Source organism: Euleptes europaea, chromosome 7 (assembly GCF_029931775.1).
Source record: "Euleptes europaea isolate rEulEur1 chromosome 7, rEulEur1.hap1, whole genome shotgun sequence".
Lineage (NCBI taxonomy): Eukaryota > Metazoa > Chordata > Lepidosauria > Squamata > Sphaerodactylidae > Euleptes > Euleptes europaea.
Genome location: NC_079318.1, coordinates 31,570,128 through 31,596,207, shown reverse-complemented (window position 1 = coordinate 31,596,207; position 26,080 = coordinate 31,570,128). Strand labels below are relative to the sequence as shown.

Here is a 26,080-nt window from a genome sequence, read left to right as displayed (position 1 = left end):
TTACAAATATAAAACCTTGAAGGGGTTTTTTTAAGTGCAAGTTTGATTGTCTTGTCTTACTTATTCTAATTGTAATATTTGGGTTTCCTTGTTGCACAGTATACATAGCCTTAGCCACCAGAACTGTAATAATTTTAGTTACTTAAGGCCAATACTTAGCATGTCTGACAGATTGCTGAATAAATTTCCTTTTGTGTGTCAACAGCGAACCATGCGAGATCTAACAGCTCACGTAACCAGCAGCCTGTTGCAGTTTCCAGAAGTGACTATACAAGCTCTTGGAGAAGATGAGATAACGCTAGACTCTGTACTTAATGGGTCATTCACTGGAGGTAAATATGAGACTTGATTTCCCCCCCCCCCCCAGTTGGAGTGATTTCTGTGTAATAGCCAAGGCAAAGAACTATATACTTAACTGGGGAAAAGCAAACTGCATCTGTGTAGAAAATGATTTACTTAACCCCCTGGTGAAGTTAGTGGCCAGCTGCAACTTATGTGGACCCAGATACAGAATAGGAACTTAAGGATGCTGCAGTTATATCTACATAGACATTCAAATTCTGACAGGATGGAGGTGTAGATGGTTGGTAAGCTTGGAAATTTGGGGAGAGAAGAGGTTACAGTTTTTCAGAAGGAGGAAATAAACAACTTGAGAGACCTCTTTGATCCCGCTGTGCTCTGAATCTCCAGATGGCCACAGTGGCTGGGGGCACTTTTTATCAACTTTGGCAGGTGAGCCTTGTATGCCACCCCTCTGACCATGCATGGAACCTTTAGTATAGACTGCTACAATGCAGTTTTAATTGAGCTGTCCTTAAAATGTTTAGCCACTGTCTAATGCAGCAACCCACCTATACTTGCAAGAGGAAAAGAGCAAGTAACTCCTGCGCTGACCTGTCTGGGGTGTTTTGTTTTAGGCCCACCTTGACCGTGTCTTCTAGAGCTGTCAATGACTTGGATACTATAGCTTTGGGAGCACATCCTGCCATGTGTCATCAAAGCCAATGTATATGGCTTTGTCTGGTGTTCCAACTTCTGATGTTGTGAGATCTGTGAATATGTTGATAGGGCGTACTCAATTAGGGCACTATTCCATTTGGAATTTCCTTCTTATGGAGTTCAGATTAGCCTCTTTCTCTTTATGCCTTTGAATGCCAGTTTGATATTTCTGTTCTCAAGGCATTTGCTGGTGCTTTTGAATTTATAACAACTATACTCTTTTGATGGTGGTTTTCTTTGAATGGCATTGTTTGTAAGAAATAATTTATTGTGTGTCACTTTGAGTGACCTGTCTAGGGTTGACGTTTTAACTTGGAACATGCTGGATAAGTGTTCCCTGATAAATGCTTATAGCATTTTTTAAAGCAATATCAAAAGAAACACTGAGTGCAGAGGCTACTTTTTTGTGACTGTGCTACATCTTGACCTATTATACCTTTGGCTCAAAACTTTGATGGCAAAGTTTGCTGTTTTGATGGAACCTGGTAGTTCTACATTCCTGAATCAGCAGACACTAGTTCACACTCCTGCTCACCTCACCTTCACTGCCCATATAATTTACTTCCATGTGTCTGGTGGTCTTATAAACCAGTCACCAAAAGCTAGCATGAAGTGTGTTAAGTGTTCTGCCATTTTATGTGAATGATGAGTGTTTCCAAAGCAGAAGATCAGGTGTTTGGAGGGGCTGGCTGAGCACTAGAGTTTATTATATAATGTACACTGACACTACCCTGTTAAGGGTAGGTGGGGGATCTGAACTTGCATTTCTTTTAATGTTGCGTTAGAGACTCTAAACCACTGGTTCCCAACCAGGGGTCCGTGGACCCCCAGGGGTCCACGAGAACTAAATTAAGGTCCGCGAAACAAAGTTATAAACCCATAATAAATTAATATTTTCAATTAAAAGTTCTCTATTATAAAATATATATATTCAAATATTATTCTAAGTTTAATGTTTAACTAACAGTTATGATTAAAGTTTATTGTCAAATTCTCAGAATTTTTATTTTGAACCTTGGGGTCCCTGCACCGAACAAAAAAGTCCTAGTGGTCCCTGGTCAAAAAAAGGTTGGGAACCACTGCTCTAAACTAAGATGCATTGTATTACCTGTATACCTGAACCAATATAACCCTAGAGCAGCATTTCCCATCTCAAGGCTGTATGCATTTGTAATTCAGCTCCTTTCTTATCTTGGTTCCATTGCCCTCTTGGATTTCATTCTGAAGTAACACTAAAGGCTGGTTCAGTGCCCTCAAGGAAGCTTGGTGCTAGTATAGGATGTTCTAAAAGGGTGAATGTGCACAGCAAGGAACTTCAAGATGTTAGTATTTCTATGTGGAGTGCCACAGTGGGAGGGGAGAGCTTTTTGGAAGTGCTCTCATAAGGGTTATACCATCAACCAGCCCTAAGTGTCCCTATCCGCCTAAAAAAGCAGTTCTCTAATATCGTTAAAAACTATGCTGGTAGATAGTACACTTTAAAGCTTGAGGGAAAATCCTGAATGTAAATACAGCAGTGATATAAATAGGCTGATAGTCTGCAGTGTAAAAAAAAATGCTTTTGAGTGCATCTGTTGATTGTTGTTGGGATTCCTTTATGATGTAATTGATAGTAGTGACCTGTGTGGCACCAAAACTTTGTATTTTTAAACATCCCTCTCATGCTGTGCCTTAAGGGATCCCACCTTCGTATTCTGATCCTCCGCATTTTGCATACCTTCTTACATATATATATTTCTCTGAATTCCTTTTAGGGCGAAGTGGGCTGGCTTGCCTGTCATGTGGGCCTCAACTCGAAGTAGTAAACCCAGTCACAGGAGAACGACTGTCTGCATATCGTTTCAGCAGAGTGAACGAACAGCCGCCCACTATTCTTGCAGTGAAAGAGTTTTCCTGGCAGAAAAGAACTGGTCTGCTAATTGGCTTGGAAGAAACAGAAGGAAGTGTTCTGTGTTTGTATGACCTTGGAATATCGAGAGTGGTTAAAGCAGTTGTTCTTCCTGGAAGGGTACATGTCTCTTAAATCTAAAAACAATTCTTCTGTATTTTTTACGTGCCCTCTCAGGGCAATCTCTCCTTCTGTGTTTCTTCTTCCTGTTTTCTTCAGTTTAAATAAACCCAACACTTTATTGCTGTGTTCCGAATAAACTAACTTCCTCCTCTAGGAACAGTTCTCTTAAAACACTAATGTGTTTACTATTTGTACTACCAGGAATAGGAAGAAGATCCATAAACCCATATTTGAATCATCCACATATTAGTAACAGCCTTAAAATGAAAACTGTCATATCTTTTTTGGGTTTAGTATAAACAATTATAATTCTTTGCTAGGAAGGAAGACACAGCTCAGGATCCATGAACTAGGGTTGGTGGTGTCAGCTGTGCACGCATAGCAAAACTTGAAGAGGGCACTAAAAGGCTAAGTACACAAGAAGGGGCAGCCCCACAGTTATAGAACAATCTCCCTAGGGAGGTTCTTCTGGGTCAACCTTTAGGAGGCTGCTGAAGACAGTTTTATTCAGGACAGCATTCGATTAGTTGTAATTCTTCTGCCTACCGACAGTTTTAAATTATTAATGTTAAATTAGTGATTTTATGTATTCCATTGTTTTGTTGCCATTTATATTGTAAGCCACCTTGAGTTCCGGTAAGGTAGAAAGGCGGAAAATAAATGTTCTAAATGAGTCACTGGTGAAACTAGAAGTGTGGTAGGCAAACAGAAGAATAGCTGTGGGGTCAAAAGAAATGAAAAACAGCGGACACTTTGCAGAAAGAGGAGTCACATGGGGACTGTTGCAAACCAGCGTTCTGTGGCATGTGGGAGTTGCTTGTTTTATGTTCTCATCTTTAAAAACACACTTTTGTCTTCTGTAATGTGTGAAGTGAGCTTTTGGGGATTTTGGCATGACTGGAATTTGAGCTCCAGTCAGTCTGAGGGTGGCTGGAGTCTCCTTTTATCCTCTGCTTTGTGCCTGCTGACTTTCCTTTTGCAGCCAAGAGCATCTGCATAGTATGTCCCATAGCCTGGGGTTCTGAATGAGATTACTATTCATTATGTTTTAGGATTGTTTGTACAAATAGTGTGCATCGTGACAATATTTTGCCTATTGCGTTCTTCTCTTCATTCTCTTTTACATTTATTTACTTTGCTTCAAACTTTAACTACACGGGTTTTTTTTAATGTTTTATTTTGTGGTCAAGAAAGACAAAAAAGATAAGTTGGAATGCTGGATTATGTAAGTGGATTTGTTAAACCTGATCATGAAAGTATTTGGCATTCTGGCTCTTGGAAGAAATGCATGTTTAGACCGTGGCATTTGCAGGGCCAATGGGAGAGGCAGCCTGGAGTTTTCAGGGCTTCTGTTGGTCATAGGCAAATCTCAGCAAACCCACAGAACATTTTCAATGTCCGTAGCTGTCTATGAGAGACATGGATGTGCACTTGGCTCCATTCAGCTGTGTGCTCTATTTTGTATATAAAATATGGCTATGATTTTAACTTTGTCCTGTTCAGTGTTCTCATCAGGGTTGGTTGATTTAGCCCTGATTAACCCATCCTGGTTAGGACAATATTTATTTACTTTAGGGGAGCAATTTTAAAATGTTTGAAGTAAAAATGTCATAAGAACATAAGAAAGGCCCTGCTGGATCAGACCAAGGCCCATCAAGTCCAGCAGTCTGTTCACACAGTGGCCAACCAGGTGCCTCTAGGAAGCCACAAACAAGACAACTGCAGCAGCACCATCCTGCCTGTGTTCCACAGCACCTAATATAATAGGCATGCTCCTCTGATACTAGACTAAATGTCCAATTTATTATTTACATACTTTCTGGAGTGCATACTGATTGGTTGCTAGGACCGTGAAATACACTGAACTATAAAAACAGTATATAGAGCTTTAAAAGTATAGCCTTTTCTACAACTCCACTGGGTTTAGTTACTATTGGTGACTTTAATATTTAATTTAACCTTCTTAATGTTTTAAAAACTGATAAAATGCATTTCTTATTCTTAGATAAATATTAAGGTGTGCCCAGATATAAGTGGGTCTCTTATTATAGTCTGAAGCTGCAAGGTCTTGTTTGGAATCAACACTTAGAAAGTGCCTCCTGTTTCCCATGTCCCTGTATACTTTAATCTTCAGATTGGCATCATGGCCAGGAGCACCTTCTATGAGCTGCATGTGACTTGCCAGCTTTCTTGTTACCTAGACTCAGCTGATCTGGCTAGGCTGATCCAGACTTCTGTAACCTCATGGTTGGATTGCTGCAGCATGCTCTGTGTGGGGCTGCCCTGTGACAGCCCAAAAACTGCAACTGGTCCAGAATGCGATAGGGTCATTTTAGCTTAAACTTAGGACAAGAATTCTAGTTTTAAGTTTATACTTCTTCCAAGATGTCGCTTTGTAAAATGCCCACTTTAATAGTGTTTTCGGAGACCGTATTAGCCAAAAACATGTACTTCATACTAGCTCAAATCCTAGGTTTACTTTGAGGTCAGCCCTTACCTTGAGTGGTTGTAGAACGTTTTACGCTGAATCCTATCAATTCAAATATTCCATTTCCCTTTGGAGGTCATTTGAAAATAAGCACCCAACCCAAGGCCTGCTCCCAATCTTGATTAAATCCTAAAAGCCAAGTAACATATGAATCGCCACTTTGATTTCTAAATAATCTAGGAAAAGACATTGACTGATACATTGAAGTATAAAATATTTCTGTAGGAAGGATTATGTTTGGTTTTGCCTACCCTGTTGGTTTTTACAAACCCAGTGGTGTGTTCTGTGAAGCAGTGTCCAGATTCTTCATTGATCCGATAACAGAAAACTTTGTAGGGTGTGTGTGTGTGTGTGTGTTTTTAAGGGCTAGCAGATTTGTAAATGTAAGCAGAATCCAGGTATATGCAGAAAAAGAATTTCACATGGAGTTATTTCAATGGGGAATGTGTTCTGTAAAAGGTGGCTTCCATATGACACAATAGTTTAACCGATGCTTTCTTAGCTGGTGAACAGAAATGTTGAAATGGTTTAACTCAATGTATGTGTGTTTAAGCTATTGTAGTTGATATGGCTGGAATGACTTGTATCAAATCTTATTAGCTTCAGAATGATCTTAAATAGCTCTGGAAAAGTTCTTTGTCATTGAAGTAAGCTGCCATTCTTGTCCTGCTAACCGGAAATGTGTTCTCTAAATGTTACACAATCATCCATATTGTCGAAGTGCTGCGATCTTGTTTGTCATGTTATTAGTGCCTGGGGAAAAGGCCCCCGATTTAAAACAAAAACTTACACACATACAACTTTTAGCATGATGTAATTCTGTGTTTTGAGATCAGTAAAAACAAAGAATGCATTTTGCTTGTTTTCTAGTACTTGCTTATGCCTCTGTTTCCTATGCTTAGGAGGAGGGTCAGAGCAGTTATTCAGCTATGCCCAGGACAAGCCAAACCTGCTTGCTGTACTCAAAAAAAAAAAAAAAGTAAATGGGTGCATTTTTGTGCAGCTTCTCATGGCATATTGGGATCTTTAGCCCAGTCCTAAACTTTCTAGAACTGTAATGTTGGAATATAACGGTATAGGGCTGTTTAGCTTGGAAAGAAGGCAGCTGAGGGGAGACATGATAGAGGTCTATAAAATTATGCATGGTTTGGAGAGAGTGGACAGGGAGATGTTTTTCTCCCTCTCCCATAATACTAGAACCCGGGGTCATCTGCTGAAGCTGGAGGGTGAGAGATTCAAAACAGATAAAAGGAAATATTTCTTCACAAAACGCATAGTTAAATTGTGGAACTCCCTGCCCCAAAATGTGGTGATGGCTGCCAACTTGGAAGGCTTGAAGAGGGGAGTGGACATATTCATGGAGGAAAGAGGTATTCATGGCTACTAGTTAAAATGGCTACTAGTCATGATGCATACCTATTCTCTCCAGGATCAGAGGAGCATGCCTATTATCTTAGGTGCTGTGGAACACAGGCAGGATGGTGCTGCTGCTTGTTTGGGGGCTTCCTAGAGGCACCTGGTTGGCCACTGTGTGAACAGACTGCTGGACTTGATGGGCCTTGGCCTGACCCAGCAGGGCCTTTCTTATGTTCTTATGATATGACAGAGTAAAGTGGAATATTTGCATACTGATCTTAAAGTTCAACAAATGGCTTAAATAACGCTCTGTTTTCTCATAGGTTACTGCAATAGAACCCATAATTAACCATGGAGGAGCCAGTTTGACAACCCAACACTTGCACCAGAGTCTCAGGTGGTTGTTTGGTGTGGCAGCTGTGGTTACAGATGTTGGACATGTTCTTCTGATTGATCTTTGTCTGGATGACTTGTCGTGTAGCCAGAATGAAATAGAGGCATCTGGTAAATCCAGCTCACTTTTCTCTTTTTCTTTCCCCCACCCTGTAATATTGCTTGCTTCTTGAAGAGCAAAATAGCTGAATTTCCTAGAACATTGCTAATATTCTAGTTAATGCCAGAGGGGAGGTGGCTGGGCAGTTTGTGTTCCTGAAACTAGTCTTGTCTCCAGTTGGAGGGCTGTCTAACAAGCTGTTCAATTAGTATCTGATTCTTTTCTGTGTGTGGAGGGGGATTATAGTTGGTGAAAACATCACCTTGGCCTGTGCCACAGTAACTGATATTTTAGCCATTGGTTGCCTCTCATGTGCAGTTCTAAAATATTCCACACTAATAATAAGTCTGTTTGCATAGCAGTTAGATTTTTCAAAGCACTTCATGTTTATAATCATAGTAATCTTTACAACCTCCCTGTAGGGTATGCTGGTATTGCAGATGGGGAGCTAATTTTGGGAATATTGTTTAGCCATGTTATGTGACATTAGATAAAATTAAATTTAAATCTGCGGCCTCACATAGCACAGCTCTTAGCCACTCTCCTGCACCAGCTATTCCATCTAAAGAATACCTAATAATGTATACTTTGTTCATTGAACTATATCTTTTTAAGTAAGCTATTTTTATAGCATGAATTTATGTTGCAATATACCTTATTTGCAGACCTCGAAGTTATCACTGGAATCCCTCCTGAAATACCACAAATAAGGGAAGCAATCACAAGGAAAGGTCGGCATCTCTGTTTCCAGCTACTGAACCCATCTGGAACCGCTGTGAAAACTCTCTCGTACATACACAGGATCAACCAGTTAGTTGTGGGGTTTTCTGATGGTTACCTCTCATTATGGAACATGAAAAACTTGAAGAAAGAGTAAGTATGTTTATATGAGAAGTGGTGGGTTTCATTTGATACATTTCTAGCATCTCTAGTGATGCAGCGGTGCATTAATTGTAGACATTCTTGAATGCATGATTGTAGTAACGTCACCTGGGCTTACATAGGGCTTCTATAAATTGTAGAAGTGACTTGTATGAGTGTACTGTTTCATGTTAACAGCCTTTTTAAGGTGGCAAAATAGAAATCATTGGATTGGAAATGATTTCTGTGAGTGGCAGTCCACTCTCAAAATGGAACTTTCCCACATTTTCTCTCACTGCAGTGTGCACTGTACAACCCTGAAAGAGCACTGGGTGTGTTGAGGGGGCCTGCAGTGGTACGCATGAAGCTGCCTTATACTGAATCAGGCCTTCGGTCCATCAAAGTCAGTATTGTCTACTCAGACCGGCAGCGGCTCTCCAGGGTCTCAGGCAGAGGTCTATTCACATCACCTACTTGCGTAGTCCCTTTAACTGAAGATGCCGGGGATTGAACCTGAGACCTTCTGAATGCCAAGCAGATGCTCTACCACTGAGCCACAGACCCTCCCTACTGGTAGAGGGCAGAAACAAAAATGGCCCCCTTTCCACAAATGGGAAATAAGTTTTGGATCCAACCCGTTGAATTGCAGCTGTTTCATCCCATGACATTCTGTGAAATATGCTGGTCGGCTTGGATGAACACTCTTATATCAAGCTGCCTTCTGTGTCAGACCATGGCTAGCATGTGAAACAGCTGAGTGTTAACAAATAAATTAAAAGCTGATAATGGGACTGACATACAACTTTATGTTCATTTACAAAGCGGGAAATAATGATTGCTGAAGTGTCTTTAAGTGAAATATAAAGGGCAGGTAAAAACATCCTGCTTGTATTAGTCTTTCTGTGCCCTTGGGGCCTTAAGTTCAGAGATGCCTCTGCCTAGCTAATGCGTACCTGGTTCTAGTAAGGTTCTCATGCGTTTGTTGCTGATGTGACACATATGTTGCTACCACTAAAGCTTGTTATTTAAATGGTAAACAGAGGTGCTGGGTGACAATCTTGCCAATTTCGCATACCAGTATTGGCCTTTTACTGTAAATTAAAGTATTTAAAATTGTGACAGGGCTTCAAGATCTTGATTCTGTGAGGCATTAGTGGCGCTACAATAATGACAATTTCATGATCACTAAACATGAAATACTGGATTTCCTCTGCCAGTATCAGATTATATTATGCAATTATTTACTTCATTTATACACTGCTTTTCTCCCCAATGGGGAACTGAAGCGGCTCACGTCATTCTCCTCTCTTCCATTTTGTCCTCGGAATACTTGGAATATGGAGAAAAAGTATGTTAGGTGGATTTGTGTGCAATACAGAATGAGAGTGTTTCAAACATAGCATCAACATGCAATCTCCTGTGCACTGTAGAAACAGACCTATAGATGTTTTTATCTTCCCCTTTTTCTCTTCTCTCCCCCCCCTTTCTGCCTTGTGTCTAGATACCACTCCCAGTTAGAAGGAGGTAGGATTCCAGTCTATGCTGTTACTTTTCAGGAACCTGAAAATGATCCCCGCAACTGTTGTTACTTGTGGGCTGTTCAGTCAACACAAGAAAGGTGAGTGAGAACAGTGACAATCTTAGCCTTAGCGACAGGTAACCGTATTGTTCATTTAGTTCTGCCTGTTCATTTAGTTCTGCCTGTTTAACACAGGATCAGTCCATTGGCCTTGGCACTCTGCATATATTTTGTTGGGTTGAGCTTGGAATATTTTAACTCACTGTTCCAACGAAGGTTGCTTGAGGCTGTTTTCAGTAAGCAAACAAGAGCCAACCAAAGTGACATAAGTTAAAAACTCAAAGCACCTGAACTGTGAGGGTAGACTATTCTTAAGTGTAACAGCATTCGAATAGCAAGTAGACAATGAAATCAGTAAGCCACAGCATCATACATGAAGAACAAAGAGCATCAATACATGATGAACTGAAGCCTGGGAAAATTAAAATTCATAGAGGAAGTGATGGGTGAGAAGATGCTGGAAAGGAATTCCTCAGACAAGGCACCTCCACAGTGAGAATCGCACAGAGCAGGACCTTCAGTGAAGATTGTAGCAGTTGGGCAGGATCACATGAGAGCAAGAGGTCCTTTAGAAACCTGGTCACAGACCATTTAAGGCTTTAAAGGTAAGAGTTGGCATAGTTCTCTCCAAACTCTCTCAGCCTCACCTACCTCACAAGGTGTCTGTTGTGGGGAGAGGAAGGGAAGGAGAATGTAAGCCTGTATGGTTCTCCTTAAAAGATAGAGAAAATCAGCATATAAAAACCAACTCTTCTTCTTGCATCTCCTGAAAATGGCATCTGGTGAACTTTCAAAATTGCTGTCAATTGTTCCTGAAAATAGTTGTCAGCTGCATAAGTTTGCTGAAACTTTGTGTTTAAAACTGAGTTGCAGTATTATTAATTGCCAGTGAGTTTGCTGCAGTTACTTTCAATTGTGTTTCTGTGACCATATCATGTTCTTTTTAATCATCTCAGGGGGCTGTTTTAATGTTGTGTTATTTAAATTATCTCCTGCTTGGTGTTTTTCTCTACCGCTACTGTTAATTTTAGCTACTTTATTGATACTTTATTGCTATGGTATTGATTTTAACTGATCTCCATGTCCTGCTTCAGGAGCATTCCAGCTTGGAGTACAGCCTAGAAAGTATGAATGTTGCAGCCTAGCCTTCCTTTTTAAAGCAGCTTTGAGGCACTCAACACCCCAGTGATAGAAATTATAGAATTGCAGTAAGCCTTATTCTGGAACTCTGTTCGCTCCCAAAGGTGCAGACAGATCTTGTGTGTGTGGGACTATATACAGATCTTTCAGCAGAAGGAGCCAACCCATAAAATTACCATATTTTTCCATGTATAAGATACCCCCATGTATAAGATGACCCCTATATTTTTTAACCCAAAATTAAGAAATCAGGCGTCTTCTTATACATGGGGGTGTATGGAAAAATAGGGGCCGGAAAGAGAGCGGGGACCTTGGGAAGGCTGGTCGCCGGCCGGCCAGGGCGACTGGTCTCTTTCCCCCCCACACACACACACTCTCTTCCCTGCCTGGCGGGGAAGAGAGCAACCTTCCATGTATAAGACGACCCCCCAATTTTTTTCTAAATATTTTTAGAAAAAAAGGATCGTCTTATACATGGAAAAATACGGTAAAAGAAATGGTTTATGCAGATCAACTTCTTCGGTTAAATTACTAAGAAGCTTGATCCAAGCAACCGACTTCTGTGTATGCATTGGAGCTCCTGCAACCAAGTTAGCAGGATAAGGATAACATATTGGGGCGGGGGGATAACTGTGGTTTGCATGGTTAATGTTCTTAAAGTTATAATGATGGCCGCTTGTGTTCTGTAGTATTAGGTGCTTTTGTTAGACAACTTCTGTACTGAAACTTGTTGATTTATTTTATTTTAGCGAAGGGGACGTTGTCAGCTTACATTTGCTGCAGTTGGCCTTCAGTGACAGAAGGCATTTGGCGTCTGGGCAAATCATGTACGAGGTAAAGTATTGATAAACTATTTTATTGGACTGTGGTGGTGAAATAAAAGCTCCAACTGTACTGCAAGGCAGTCTGATCCACATTCCTGCTAATCTGAAACTATTAGAATAAGGAGATTTGGAGCTCAGTGAGACCAGACTTTGCTTTTGTTAGGCCCACTGGAATATCTCTGTATTCTTTTCATATGCTGTTTAACTGGTTTGTTAATTTTATACATAGCTTTTGTTGAATTTATTTGGGAAATATTTAATAGTTCTTATTCACTGTGCTTGCAGGGGTTTTTTAAAGACAAACTGTTCTGCACAAAGAGACCCGTGTGTGTTAGTTCTGTGGAAATGACGCAAACAGGAAATAGGCTTTCTACTAATGTACCTAATTCTGATTCCTGCTGCAGTATCTTCATGTTGCATCAAATGTATACAGATAACCAGTTGCACAGTAACTTGCGTTTGGAGGCTAAATCCTTAGAGTTAAGGGCCATTTCAAACATTGTCACGTCATGCAGGAAATGCAGCTTGTTGTAATGGATTCAAGCCATGATTGACTGCTCTGATACCATGGGGAGTCTTTAGACCACCACTACACTTTTTTGGTATTCTTGGTAAGGAGGCTATGCAATGGTATCTGAAGAGCAAACACACAGAATCAGTTTCTGTGACCTCTGTATGGTGGTTGTAATATCTGAGTTGGCTGTTGGAATGTGTAAATAGGTGTGATTAGCTAGTCTTGGATTCTGCCTTTCAGGCTGAATTCTTCAGATGCTTTCTGCTTTACAGCATGGTTCATGTCTCTTCATAGCCCTTTTCCATCTTCAGCTTCATGTAGCTTGCTTTAATTTAAACAAAACAGGCTTCCGAGTCTGAAAGTAGACAGTTCTTTGACAGGTCCCCTGCCTTAATAAAAGTGAGTGGGTTTTGCCACAACTGTTAACACCTCACAGCAGGGTGTTTATTGTTTATTGATTCAGATTCTACGGATCATGTCTTGGGCTGAGTTGATTTTGCAATAATTGATGGCTGTGGGTCTTTCCGGCTCTCCCATCTCCCCAGCAGCCATTTCTGACCCTGGAAAACCAGGAAGATCAGAGAACCTTGTGTGGACCTCGGGTCCTTGCACTGAATCAACCTAGAGTTTGTTTAAACATTTTGCAATAAAGAAAAACAAGTAGATTGAACTTGACGCTGCCTTGTTCTGGTCAGAACATCAGTCCATCAAAGGCAGTATTGTTGACTGGCAGCGGCTCTCCAGGGTCTCAGGCTGAGGCCTTTCACATCACCCACCACCTGGTACTTTCAACTGGAGATGCCGGGGGTTGAACCTGGAACCTTCTGCATACAAAGCAGAGGCTCTTCCAAAGCCCCTCCCCTTTGAGTTTGAAAGAGGTTTTCCTTAGGCCTCCTTTTTGACTCTGACTTTGCTATCTGACAATACTTGGGCAATATTTTTTTCACTTAGTTCAGCCACTATTTACATAGAATAGAGATGTGGAGGCCTGGAACAAATGGCAACATTTGCAGAACCTTCCCTTGTCTGCCTTATCCTGGGGACTTTTTTCTTCCACATTTTTCTGCTCCTTCTTTTCTCTTTCTCTCCCGCCCCAATGTTGCATGTCAAAGAAGAAAGTGTTTGGCAAAATCAGCAATCGCATTCTGCATCCATTTCATGGAACACAGCTGTGTGGGTTTCTCACAGACAGGATATGAGGAGGTGTGGTTGGCGATCATCTGAGTTACCTAATTGACCTGGACATTTTGTTTGTAAATTCAAATAGCCTTAACTGTATTATTGTGGCATTCTCCCCTGTTCGGGGAAAATGAGGCAGAGTGTTAATATGGTAGTATTCTTTTGCAATTAAGTGCCCTGATAAGTTACTGAGAGGCCTTAGTTAAATGGTCCCATAGCTGTGTACTTGGCATCTCTCTGGAGTTGCTATTGTCCTTAGTAAGTATGATGAGATCAGGCAGAGAAAAAAACAAATGCTTCATAATTTAAGTATACTAGTGCCTTTAATGTAAATACTAACTAGTTTTGGGAAACTTTAAAGACTGAGAGATTTATTAAGGCATAAGCTTTTATGTAACAGAGCCCACTCTATCAAATGCAAAGATATTTAAACAGTTGCTGTCTGTGACATTTTTTTTGAAATCTAAAAACTATCAACAGATGACACTGTACCTGTGCTTTTGCTCTCAAGCTTTGTTTATGTAATTTACCTTACAAATCTTTTCTTAAGATCATATCAACCCTTGCTGTCATGTATATAATAAGGAAGTAATTTTGAAGTATTAATGGATAGTAGATTCTCTTCATAAAAACATGGAACCTTAAAATTCTGCTTGTCTGTATTCTGCTTATTGATTTCATGTAATCACTTCTTTCAGGGTTTGGAGTATTGTGAAGAAAGGTACAGTCTAGACCTTACAGGGGGTGTTTTCTCTTTGAGAGGACAAACGAGCAACACCAAATTAATTGGCTGTCAGACTATAGAAAAATTTCGAAGCCATGTTGACAGAGAAGATGGCGTTAATGAAGGTTGGTATAGATTTTGTTTCAAAAACTTAACTGTGGCGTTATTGAGAATGAGGGTTCCCTGCTGATCCTTCAAATTCGGCAATTCTGCGTAAGTTTTGGCAGACTTCAGTATGTCCAGTTTTGCCTCAGAGTCTAAGCAGCTATGAGCAGTCTCATAAATGGTTTAATGATAATCGCTATAATAATCATTTAATGTATAGAAAGCAATGATAAGTGGTTCCTCACATTGCTACTACTAAAGATAAAATGCAGTAAAGGTGGAGCAGTTAAGAACTACCTTCTGCTCCCAGCAGGTAAGGACGAGGGCATCCTTAATAGTGGCTATGTTTAATTATTGTTTAATCCATCTTTTCCAATAACATCCGACTGACAACTATTAACAAAATACAGCTAGACCTTCCATCTTTACCTATTTTTGTAAGGTAACTGTTAATTCAAGGCAAAATGAGGAGTCTTATGGCACTTCAAAGATGTTATAACAAGTCTGTTAATAATAAACCTGTGGGCTAGAGCCTGCTTCCTTCCTAGCTTAGGCAAGTATTCATGTCATCTGTTGCCAAGGTGAGCAATATAACTCTTAGCTGCTTCCCACAGTGCCAAAGTATTTGCAGCACATCCTGATGGTTGAACTTGTAATGTTTACAGTGGGGATACATGTCAGTGGCTATAAAACCATCTTACAGCTTGTGAGGCTTAAGTAATTATGGTTGTTTAATGTTTATAGATTCTCCTAGATATCCTTCCCCACCCACACTAAAGTGTTAATTGTGGGGATGTGAGATGTGTTCATCTCCTTTGTATTGTACAAAGTATTCCACAAAGAAGCACACAAATATATATTTCTGGTTAATCTCAGAGATCTGATGAGGGACTGAGAGCTGTTTCACAAGTTAAATGACTATTCCCACGCTTGAGGAAATTGAAATTGGCCATGTATACTTGAAATAAAAAGCTGTGATTGGCCCTGACCCCTCCCCCATGTGCCTTGCATGTACAAGAACAAAAAGCCTGTGTACAAGGTAATGGGATGCAGTGTCCAATATACAGGTCTCACATACACAAGTGCTTTCAGCTGAATGCAGGAATGAGATTGGGATCCCCATATTTTATTGTATATGAAGTAACAAAGATGCTGTGAGGTGCGGAAACTAGGTTGAAATGCATTGCAGTGTCCTTATTTCAACATAGAGACTTTACAGTTCTCGCACTATGTTTTTCCTCTTTGGGTACAGATGTTTGAGTGCCATATGCAGGCATACCAGGTCAGTCATGAAGTGCATGCACTTATCTAAGAACTCTTTCTTTTCTGTAAAAGGTGCAAGTGTTGTGGCTAGAGAAAGGTCAGACCATTTTTCTGTTCTTAAAAAAGAGAACATCTCTATGATTTTTAGGGATCATTAGTTGGGTTTAGGGAAGGCCGCTCTACCACAGGTCAAGTTATGATTTTAACACGTTTAATAGATAAATACCCGTTGAACAGTGGTGCTCCTTTATATGCAGCTTTCATAGATTTGAAGGCTGCATTTGATTCCATCCCTAGGGCGGAACTTTGGGCTAAGCTGAGTAGTTCCACGATCGATAGGAGACTTCTTTTTCTGATGAAACGTTTACACACAGACACAACAATCAGGATTAGATGTAATAAACAGGGTCATCTAACAAATGCTATTGCTGTTGAGAAAGGTGTCAAGCAGGGTTGTGTTTTGGCCCCCTATCTGTTTGCTCTGTCTATAAATGATTTGATTGACAGCCTCAGGGCGGTAGATACACACCCACCATCTATAGCAAATTACCCTATAGTGGCACTTCTCTACGCTGATGATATGGTCCTGATATCAAGAACGGAGGTTGGCCTCAAACGTGCATTGAAACAGCTTGATCTTTACTGTGATCAAAATCAACTGGAGATCAACTATCAGAAAACTAAAGTTATGGTCTTCAGCAAGAAGCCCAAAATAAGTTCCTGGACCATAAAAGGGCATAGATTAGAACAAGTGCCAACCTTCAAATATCTTGTGGTAATGTTTCAGGATACAGGAGCAAAAAGGACCCATCTTGAGTACAACGCTAATAGAGTCATAAATCAGCTCCATGGGCAAGATGAGGAGGGAGTAGCAGCACATGAGCATGACAGCCAGCTCATTACATGTTAACAAATTACTTGAATTATAACATGTTTTTCTGCATTAAAATAGGTGTTGGTGCATTCTGCAAAATTGCACTGTATTTATGTAATCGATAGCTGACAATCTTTTTTACAGCAGTGTCATCTTTTTTTCCAGTCATATCACCTGACACAAGCGTCTCTGTCTTCAGCTGGCAAGTGAACACATACGGTCAAGGCAAACCATCTACCTATTTAGGCATTTTTGACATAAATCGCTGGTACCATGCTCAGATGCCGGACTCGTTAAGGTAAGAAGTGGCAGTTTTTCCTGATGTTTTATAATTTTATAACCCGTGTAACTTCTTACTATTGTCTGTTTTCTTAAGACCAGGGGAATTTCTGCATAATTGCCCCTATTTTGCGTTGTGGTCCCTGGATGCTGTGGTGAGCATGACCAATCCACATCGCATCTTGGATGTCCTGGTACATGAACGAAGCTTAAGTCGTGGCGTACCTCCATCGTACCCTCCACCTGAACAGTTTTTTAACCCAAGCACCTACAACTTTGGTAGGTCTTCTGTAACAACTGCTTCTGTTAGAAACATGTTGAAAATGAAGAGATGAAATGTGTATCATTTTAGCAGTTGTGATTGCTGCTGTTCCACAGGCTTTCCAGACCATTGCTTGCCTAGTATTTAAAATAAATTGTCATTTGGTTGGTGCAGGGATTCCAAACATCTTCCTACTTGCTAGTATGTCAGTAGTAGGGAAACCTTTTTCCAGCACTCAAATATGACTGTGGGAGCATCCAAGGTAGTGTCCAAGGTAGTGTAAGTAAAATCGCTAATGACAAGCAGGCTCCCTATAGATTTGTGGCATGCTAGAAAAGTTATGTAAGAATTATTTAGTTATTTTATACACTGCTTTTCTCCCCTATGGGGACCCAATGAGGTTTACGTCATTCTCCTCTCCTTCATTTTATCCTCACGACAACCCTGTGAGGTAAGTTCGGCTGAGAGTGTGACTGGCCCAAGGTCACCCAGCAAGCTTCCATGGTACAAGTTGAGAGTCAGACCTGGGTCTTCCAGATACTAGTCCTATACTCTTTACCATACTGCAGCATACTCCATTATTTGTAATAGGTTGGAGTATTTGTAATAGGTTGGAGTGCGCAAGCAGAAACATAAATGGACTTAATGCAGCTTTCTCTCCTCAGCTAATACCATTAATACATAACCCCCTTCCACTAAGGAAACTTCCTGGTTGGGGTGCTCATACCATACCTGTGAAAGAAGCCGTTTGAGAGAGAGAACAAGAAGTATGGTGCAAGTGCAGTGGGTGCAGAGAGACCTTTTTTTTTGTATCCTCGCACACTGGTACATAGAGGGATCCTCTTTAGAGACAGCATAAAATTAGTTACTCTATATGGTTCTCTCACCTTTTGCATCACCTACATTTTCTAGAGAAATGTTTGGATATAGTTAGAGGAAAATGAAGTTAATAAGGATCTTTAACTGTTCAGTGTTTTGTTTTGCTGGCAATGAGAATTCTAATGATAATTCTGTCTTTTTAGATGCCACTTGTTTGCTGAACTGTGGAGTTGTTCATGTAACTTGCACAGGGTTCCAAAAAGATGTAAGTTTTTTTTTTAAGTTCTCCGTTGGCCCGTTTTTGGAAGGTTCTTGTTATTTGCACTCTTTCCCCACACAAATGTCATGTAGATCAAATCATTACCTTGGCAATTTTATCTGAAGGTATCTAAGAGAGCACCAAAAATTGTTACAAGAAAGGAGGAGGAAAAACTCGTGCTGTAGTCATTTTGGCACCGTGTGTGTGTGTGTGTGTGTGTGTTTGAAATGTCTTTATTCTTCATTACACGCCAATGCTTGCAAAATGCAGTATGCTGCAGTTGTTATTCCTGATCATCGGCCACCTCCAAATCATGTCAGGTTAAATATTTCAGGTGATGAAGATATGTGTTAACTGTGTACTTTACTTTAATGATACTGTTCACATGGCCAATTTGGACCTGATCAATGACACACTGGGACCAAAATAAAAAGGGAAAAAAGGAACCATCCAAATAACCCATAAGGAAATTAGTTTTTTTTTTAATCTTAATTGACTGGGAAAGAAATTTGCTGACTGCCAATGTAGTATTAAAATCCACCCCTGCTAAAAGAACCCTCAGATTATCCAGTTTAGAGACAGGTTGTTGAATAAAAGGCTTTATATGTGTTTACTGTGTAAGTCTGTAAGACTACTACAGAGAATATATGAACAGTGCTTGCTAAGTAGTGCTTTCCTTATTTTTGTGTTTAAATAGTTGAAATGGCCGCATGTTCATGCTACAACATATTTAAAGAGAAATCCCTGTTATAATTTTCACAATTTTGCTGAAATTGTCATTTAATCCTAGTTTGGAAGGAAGAGGTCAAACCACAATCTGTAACTTGCTGCAAAAATAGAAGCTTTAAAAAAAAGTCAGATCCGTTCATAGGGAAGACGGGGGAGAACCTTGGAAGCTGCTGATTTTTCCTTAAGCTGTTCATCCCTTCTGAAGGGAATATCAAAGAAATTCACTTTCACTGTTGGGATCTGTTGGTTACTTTAATAATCCAGAACCTATTGCTGAAATAGAAATAATGATCTAAAATACATTGGCTTGGATCCTACAAAAAAACTTGCAGGTGAGGTCATCCTCACAGGTCGCCTCCTGCAGTGGCCTGTCACGCTCTTCAAAAAGCTGTTATCAGGGTGCGGCTCATATGGACAGAAATCACGCAACACGGGTGGCTGCATGGAGGAGGTGGGCAGAATTGCCCCCGACTCATTTGGTTTTTTGTCTCTGCGGGCCAAATGGAACTGCTTTTGCAGTGGGAATTTCTCCTACGTAGGATGTAATCCACTGGCACTGTGAAGCTGTCACAAGGTTTAATTGGGGGGGGGAAGTTATAGTTAAAACTTTTTTCTCTGACCTGCTAAGGGTTGTTGTAAGATGCCTTTTGATGACTTTTAATTTTGCAGTTTTACAGCACATTCCTGAGCCCGAACGCTGGTGTGAAGGCCCAGACTCCATGGCAGCGCCACCCCGGGACACCAATGGGGCCTTCCTCTGGCATCCCACCAATGTAAAAGCCCACACCGGTGTCCCGGGAGGTGTCACAGGGTCCCAGAAGGTGTTCCTGGGCCGGGGGGAGGAGCTGCCATTGGGCAGCTTCCTGTCCCCTTTCACCCAGTGAACGCCTGCGCAGAGAAGAGCAAAGCTGCACCTGCTTTTTAGCAGGCGTACTTTTCTCTATGGGGTAAAAGGCCCCATTTTACAAAAAAAAGCCGCTAAAAGGCTTTTTTTTCCCGGCATGCGGGGAACGGCTTTAGGAGGTGGCGCGGCTGTGCCTCCTCCCCACCGTTCCCCCACGCCGAATCTAGGAATGTGTTGTTATTCACTTATGGTGACAGTTAGTAATTTGCCTCTGTTTTCAATTAATTGCTGCTGTTTGTGGTTTAATTTCAGACTTTGCATTTCTTAAAACAATCGGGTGGTTCTTTAAACGAAGCCATTCCTGATAATTACAATAGATGTCTTATAGCTGGCTTGCTCTCTCCGAGATTTGTTGACGTGCAGCCTTCAAGTCTGAGTCAGGTGAGTTCATGACAAATATGTGAAAGGCAGCACAGCCTTTTACATTGTGTGCGCATGAATGCACATGCACAGATTATCTAGGCCAATATCATTGTGACTTCCAGCACAGTTGTGGAAATAAAACTGTTTTGGTAGCTCTGGTAGATGGCTTGTACCAGGAAGATGATATGTGAACCTGCCAACTCTTTATTCTCTTCATACCTTGGTATCCCTCTGGACTGGACTGCTACAGTGGGAGCTAAAGAAACTAGAATCCATTGGTCCACCCCAGTGGTGCAAAGGATGTGTCTCTTGTTCTGCTCCATGGCACCTCTGCCTCGGAGTTCTGTAGCTCTCTGTTCTATCCTTCCCACCAGTTAACAATTACATGCAACTGTTGACTAAGGTTTCACTGGTATGCTGGCAACACTCAGCTCTGTTTCTCGTGAGCTTCTGGGTTAAAAGGTGGGATTTAAAATGAGCTTTTATTTGTTTTAGGAAGAACAGTTGGAAGCTGTATTATCAGCTGCTGTCCAAACTAGCTCTTTGGGGCTCCTCACAAGCTGCATCAAGCAGTGGACCACTGAAGGTAAATACAGCCTTACTGGGTTCCCCCTCCCCCTACTGTTTTAATTTGAGAGGTAACAGATTCTCATAACTTCTGTTCCTGGTTTTCTTCTTCTAAGAACAACCAGATTCTGCCCCCAACATGCGCTTTGTGCTTGAATGGACATGGAATAAAGTGATCACCACAAAAGAAGAGTTTGTTCGACTATGTAAGTAGTATATGACATAAATTGGAAGTATTAAGGTTGGACTTCAATATGCTGAATATTTTGAATCACTGGGTTAATGCTTCATTTACTCACGTTGAGATGAACACCTTCAAAGCACTCTGAATTAATAATAATGTCATAATTTTGTCTTTGTTTTATAAGGTGTCCCACTGTTTGACGGATCATCTAACTTTATTGATCCACAAACACTACAGTCTCTGCAGCGCTGTGAGTTGCTTCTTAGCAACCTTAACACAGTTTTGAACTGCTTTGTAACAGAGGCACAAGAACTCACAGAAAAAGGTTTGTAAATGTGAGGAAATCTAATATGCACATCTCATCATATAACTTCCTGACACATAAGTGTTCTTTTCCCCCCTTCTATATGTTCTAGCAGTGATGTGGGACAGTGTTCTCCATATTGAAACTTTTTCCACAGTCGTGGGTGGGTGGACATTTCTAAAATTAACATAACTAAATAAATATTTCATTTACTAAATATGACAAGAAGTGCTAAATCAGGTCACCATCTCTTTAAGACTTCAGAACATTTTTCTATTTCTATTTTTATTTTTTTAAACCTACATCACTGCATTCCAGCTTCTTCATGGTGGTGGGTTTCTTTCTTTTCCTTGCTTCTTAAATTTTAAAATTAAAGCAGATATCAGTGTTTGATCCTGATGAAAGGCCATGCCAATAAACATCAAAACCAGTATGGAGGGAAATAAAGCGAAATGTGACCCTCCTTTCCTTCCCCTAAGATGAGCAGAAAGGTGTGTTTGCAAGTAAATGTTAATCCAAACAAGACTTTGTAGGTTATTATCCACCTATACTTGAAAACCTGGCTGAAAATTGTTAATTTGCTTTCAAACAATAAAGTATTTAGTCATGTTAAAAATAATGTATCAATCCCTTTGCAGGCATTACAGATTTAACCAATAAACAGGCTGTAACTAGTCTACTTCTGCAGTATGTGCAAGTGGTCATCTGGTTCTGTCGATCCAGTCTTCTTCCTGAAGGCGTAGGTAAGCTTTGAAAACAATGGTTCATTTCTCCTGGATTATAATTGGGTTGGGTAGCTCAGCTAAAACAAACACTGATGGCAATATAGTATTGTGTTTTGGATTACTTAGTTTTAATTTACTAATAGTCCTTTTTTTAAATTGCTAAGATGAGGCGCGATGGCCAAATCCTATAGCAGTACCGCAGACAAAATGCATTTATGTGTTAGGGCTATCAATCTGTTAAAGCGTTTTTCATTGACCAAGTGGAGCACGCACATTATAAAAGCTTCACCATAAATGTCATTTTAGTGTTGAAGAAAATGAAAGGTTGCTCTTCAGTAAAAGGTACCACTCCTTGTTGAAAAGGGAGGCTATATAATTTTCATTGTCTACACTCTGGATCCAAAATAGCCTACAAAATGAACAAATCTGTCGTTTTCTTACAGGTCTATTGATTAAAATGTTGGTATTACCAATTATACTACTGATTAAAGGTAGCTGCGCTGTAAGTTAGAATTATGACTTTGTATTTTCAAGTGTGAGGTTCTTGGAGAATTGAATGGCTTGGGAAGACACTATTTTTTAAATGTTGCCCTTTAAGAGTAAGTAGTTCAACTCTTTTGAGGCCAAGGAATCCTTAAGCTGGCAGGGCAGTATTTACTTTTATGTTCTGTTTTCAACTGGGATTGGTTTTCATACCTTTTCGTAAAACGTATTTTCATTGCTTATGTATAGATGAAGATGTGCAATTGTCAAAACCTTTCTACAACTACCAGAACATACACCGCTTCTACGTCAGCAGTCGTCAGAAATTAGAACGCTCGTCACGGTAAGTCTTCTGCAAAGAATTTGAAAACCCTTCATGGCATAATTCGAAGGGGGCAATGCTGAGCAACTCCACGCCATTGCCCACATCATATCTGTTGCATGTTCAGTGACTTAATATGTTGTCTGGTAGCTACTTCTTATTACCTTATCAGCCACCCCACAAAAGCCAGTGTGGTTTAATTTCAGACTAGGATCTGTGAGTTTCAGACTAGGATCTGTGAGACCCAGGTTCGAATCCCCACTCTGCCCTGAAGCTCACTGGGTGACCTTGGGCCAGTCACACACCCCCAGCCTAACCTGCCTCACAAGGTTCTTGTGAGAATAAAATGGAGGAGAGGAGAATGATGGAAGCTGCTTTGGGTCCCCATTGCAGAGGAAGGCAGTGTAAGTATAAATGAAGTAAATAATAATTATAGCTGTAGATGCGGGGCGGGGGAATAAAAGAGGGGGTAGGAAGGAGAGAAGGAAACAGGTAAGGTTGAGGGATATAAGGGTTGCCAGATGGAGGAAAACAGGAAATAATATGGGGAAAGGAAGGTGGCCTCCACAAGTCTTTACAGATTCCCCACCACACAACTGGGCCATAGTTTTTCTGCTGCCAGGGGAAGGGAAGGAGAGGAAAGCTGAAGACAGGAGATAGACAAATGTAGGTTTGGCTGGTGGGTGGAAAGGAAAGAAGGAAGCAGCTGAAGGGGATGGGTTATGGGGGCTTTCAGGGAGGAGAAGTAGGAAATAATGGTGGAGGGGCAAATGAGAAGCCCCCTCAAGACCTTGTTGGCCCTCCTATATATGTATTTTTAAGCATGTTTTAATGCTTTCAGATTGTAAACATCCGTGGAGATCCTAAGTTGGGTGGAAAGGCAGCTTTAAAATGTTTTAAATAATTTTCAAGGCACTATATTCTGTAACCCCTCCCCCATTTGAAAAACCTTTCTCTCCCAATCACTCCAGATAACAAGCTTCGCATGTTTAGGTCTTAGGTCTTAAGACTTCTGAGTGATGAGCTTCTTCTTATTTTGCCTTCTGATTTCTCAGCATTTCAGCCACTTTACGACCACATTTCATGATGATATTTGCAAGTGTGATGTCTCAGGCCTAATGAACCATGAACAGAACAAATTCATTGAACAAATCTCTGCCCTTTAAACACATGGCCCCAGAGGGTTAGCTGGCCCTTGAGAACGCAGGTGATTTAGAAATCTTTCCCCTCCTCAAAATATTTCATAGGCTCTTGCTTTGTTTGTGGAAGAGCTCACCCAGGGTATGATTAAGCATTTGGGACAGTAACCATGCTGAAGCGAAACACCTGTAGGCATGATATTTATTTTGATCAATTTCACCTCTGACCGTAGCCCTGCATGCTGTACCCAACTCTGTTCCTGAAGGCACCCCATCCTCAGGAGCATTTCAAGGGTCTCAGGGAGGGAGAAAGGGGAAAAGAGCTGTTCTGTCAACTGCTTTCATTTGCAGTTCATCTGATCCAACCCTTTAACTAGACGATGACCTTAAACTACTTTGAAGCTTGTGTGGATTGGGCTGGGTGGGGTGGGGGTTCAAGATTCCATAAGATGTCCTGAGTGGATCCACTTACATTTCAGCAACTATTATATTCTTTAAAAAATCAAATCTTTGTGAAATATTTATATAAAGATACGTTTCGTGTTAAGTGGGTACACCAAAAGTCTTATCTTTTCTTGTTCATCTATTCCTCCTCTTCATTTTTTGTCATGTGTATTAAATTATAAGCTGTTTGGCGGGGACCTGACTGCTACAGAACTGAATACATTTGTAGGTACTTAGCATTTGCAGCCATATCTTAAGTTTGAGGAAACTTAAAGATGACTGGAATTTTGCAAAGAGGCTGTCTGCAGAGACCCTCTAGACCAGTGGTTCCCAAACATTTCGGGCCACCCCCCCTTGGTTCCACAAATTCAGCGCCAGCACCCCCTACCCTATCCTATAAAAAGCATTATTCAAAATAGGGGTTTGCATGATGCACTAAAGAAGATAACAACACTACAATTTCAAAACAATAGCAATTAATTGCACATCTATTCAAAATCAAATTAAAACTTTTTAGTTGAAATTTATTCAACAAAACTGATGAACTTGATCCAGTGATACTAGCTGTTCAAATCTGGAAAAAAATTCTAATACTTTCCACTAAATTTGCCAGCATGATGCCATAGCTTGGCCTATTGTAAATTAGTGAACAACACAGTTGAAAGGGCCCACCTCTAGCGGCCCCCTGCTGCTCCCTTGCCTCTTAGTGCCCCCCTAAGTAATCCCACTGCCCCCCAGGGGGTGGTACTGCCCACTTTGGGAACCACTGCTCTAGACTAAACAGATCAAAAACTTTTACTTACAGGTAATTCTGTGGAGTGAGAAACTGAAACAATCTAATTGTACAGTCTGTTATCAGACATTTTTGTATATGCTTTTGGCACATGGAAACATAGAATATTCCTTTTTTCTGTTGTAGAGGCAAATGGGACTCCGACTGCTTGATGATTGATGGAATGATTTCCCAGTTGGGTGATACCGTTGTGAAGCTGTGGCAAAGAGACGATGGGGGGACAGGGAAATATCCTCCTCCTACGTTACATGTAAGTAGATTTTCTGAAGGTTCAGCCGGATTTAATACAGGAAGGCTGCAGAGCTAAGAACACTCCCCTGGGAGTAAGCATCATCTAATCAAATGAAACTTACTTTGGAATAGACCTGCTTAAGATTGCCCCCAAAATATCTGATTTGTGTGTTCTGTGTTACAGGCGCTCCTTGATCTCTATTTGTTGAAAAATATAGAAGAACTCTACAAACATGCAATTGTATCCTTTGAAAGATTTAACTCATGCAGCCTTATATTCTGTAGTGTATCAACTTTAGCCTTTTTTCCCTGTAGCAAAAATACTCTTCAGACCTGAAGAATTTAGCAAACAAACAAACCCCCCCCCCCGCATATAGAATTAAGCCTAATAACTGAAAGGTCCAAAAGCTTTTTGGTTGGGCTGGGTGGTTTATAGACATGATAGAGGTCTATAAAATTATGCATGGTATGGTGAGAGTGGACAGGGAGAAGCTTTTCTCCCACTCATAATACTAGAATGCAGGGTCATCTGCTGAAGCTGGTGAGAGATTCAAAACAGATAAAAGGAACTATTTCCTCACGCAATGCATAGTTAAATTGTGGAATTCCCTGCCCCAGGATGTGGTGATGGCTGCCAACTTGGAGGGCTTGAAGAGGGGAGTGGACATGTTCATGGAGGAGAGGGCTATTCATGGCTACTAGTAAAAATGGATACTAGTCATGATGCATACCTATTATCTCCAGGATCAGAGGAGCGTGCTGAATATATTAGGTGCTGTGGAACACAGGCAGAATGGTGCTGCTGCAGTCGTCTTGTTTGGGGGCTTCCTAGAGGCACCTGGTTGGCCACTGTGTGGACAGAA

General features: G+C 40.7%; 1 protein-coding gene across 1 annotated transcript in view; it reads left to right on the top strand.

Moving 5' to 3' along the window:
- The first annotated feature begins 200 nt into the window (after positions 1-200).
- Positions 201-26,080, top strand: part of AHCTF1 (AT-hook containing transcription factor 1) — a 54,952-nt gene continuing 29,072 nt past the window's right edge. The window contains exons 1-18 of the mRNA XM_056853727.1: positions 201-332; positions 2,754-3,007; positions 7,178-7,358; positions 8,013-8,220; positions 9,710-9,826; positions 11,677-11,761; positions 14,143-14,293; positions 16,576-16,708; positions 16,787-16,968; positions 17,974-18,035; positions 19,915-20,043; positions 20,521-20,611; positions 20,709-20,798; positions 20,961-21,101; positions 21,719-21,823; positions 22,538-22,631; positions 25,113-25,236; positions 25,402-25,458. Coding sequence (XP_056709705.1) covers positions 212-332; positions 2,754-3,007; positions 7,178-7,358; positions 8,013-8,220; positions 9,710-9,826; positions 11,677-11,761; positions 14,143-14,293; positions 16,576-16,708; positions 16,787-16,968; positions 17,974-18,035; positions 19,915-20,043; positions 20,521-20,611; positions 20,709-20,798; positions 20,961-21,101; positions 21,719-21,823; positions 22,538-22,631; positions 25,113-25,236; positions 25,402-25,458 — 2,325 coding nt within the window. The 5' untranslated portion in view covers positions 201-211. The remainder of the gene's footprint in view (positions 333-2,753; positions 3,008-7,177; positions 7,359-8,012; positions 8,221-9,709; positions 9,827-11,676; positions 11,762-14,142; positions 14,294-16,575; positions 16,709-16,786; positions 16,969-17,973; positions 18,036-19,914; positions 20,044-20,520; positions 20,612-20,708; positions 20,799-20,960; positions 21,102-21,718; positions 21,824-22,537; positions 22,632-25,112; positions 25,237-25,401; positions 25,459-26,080) is intronic.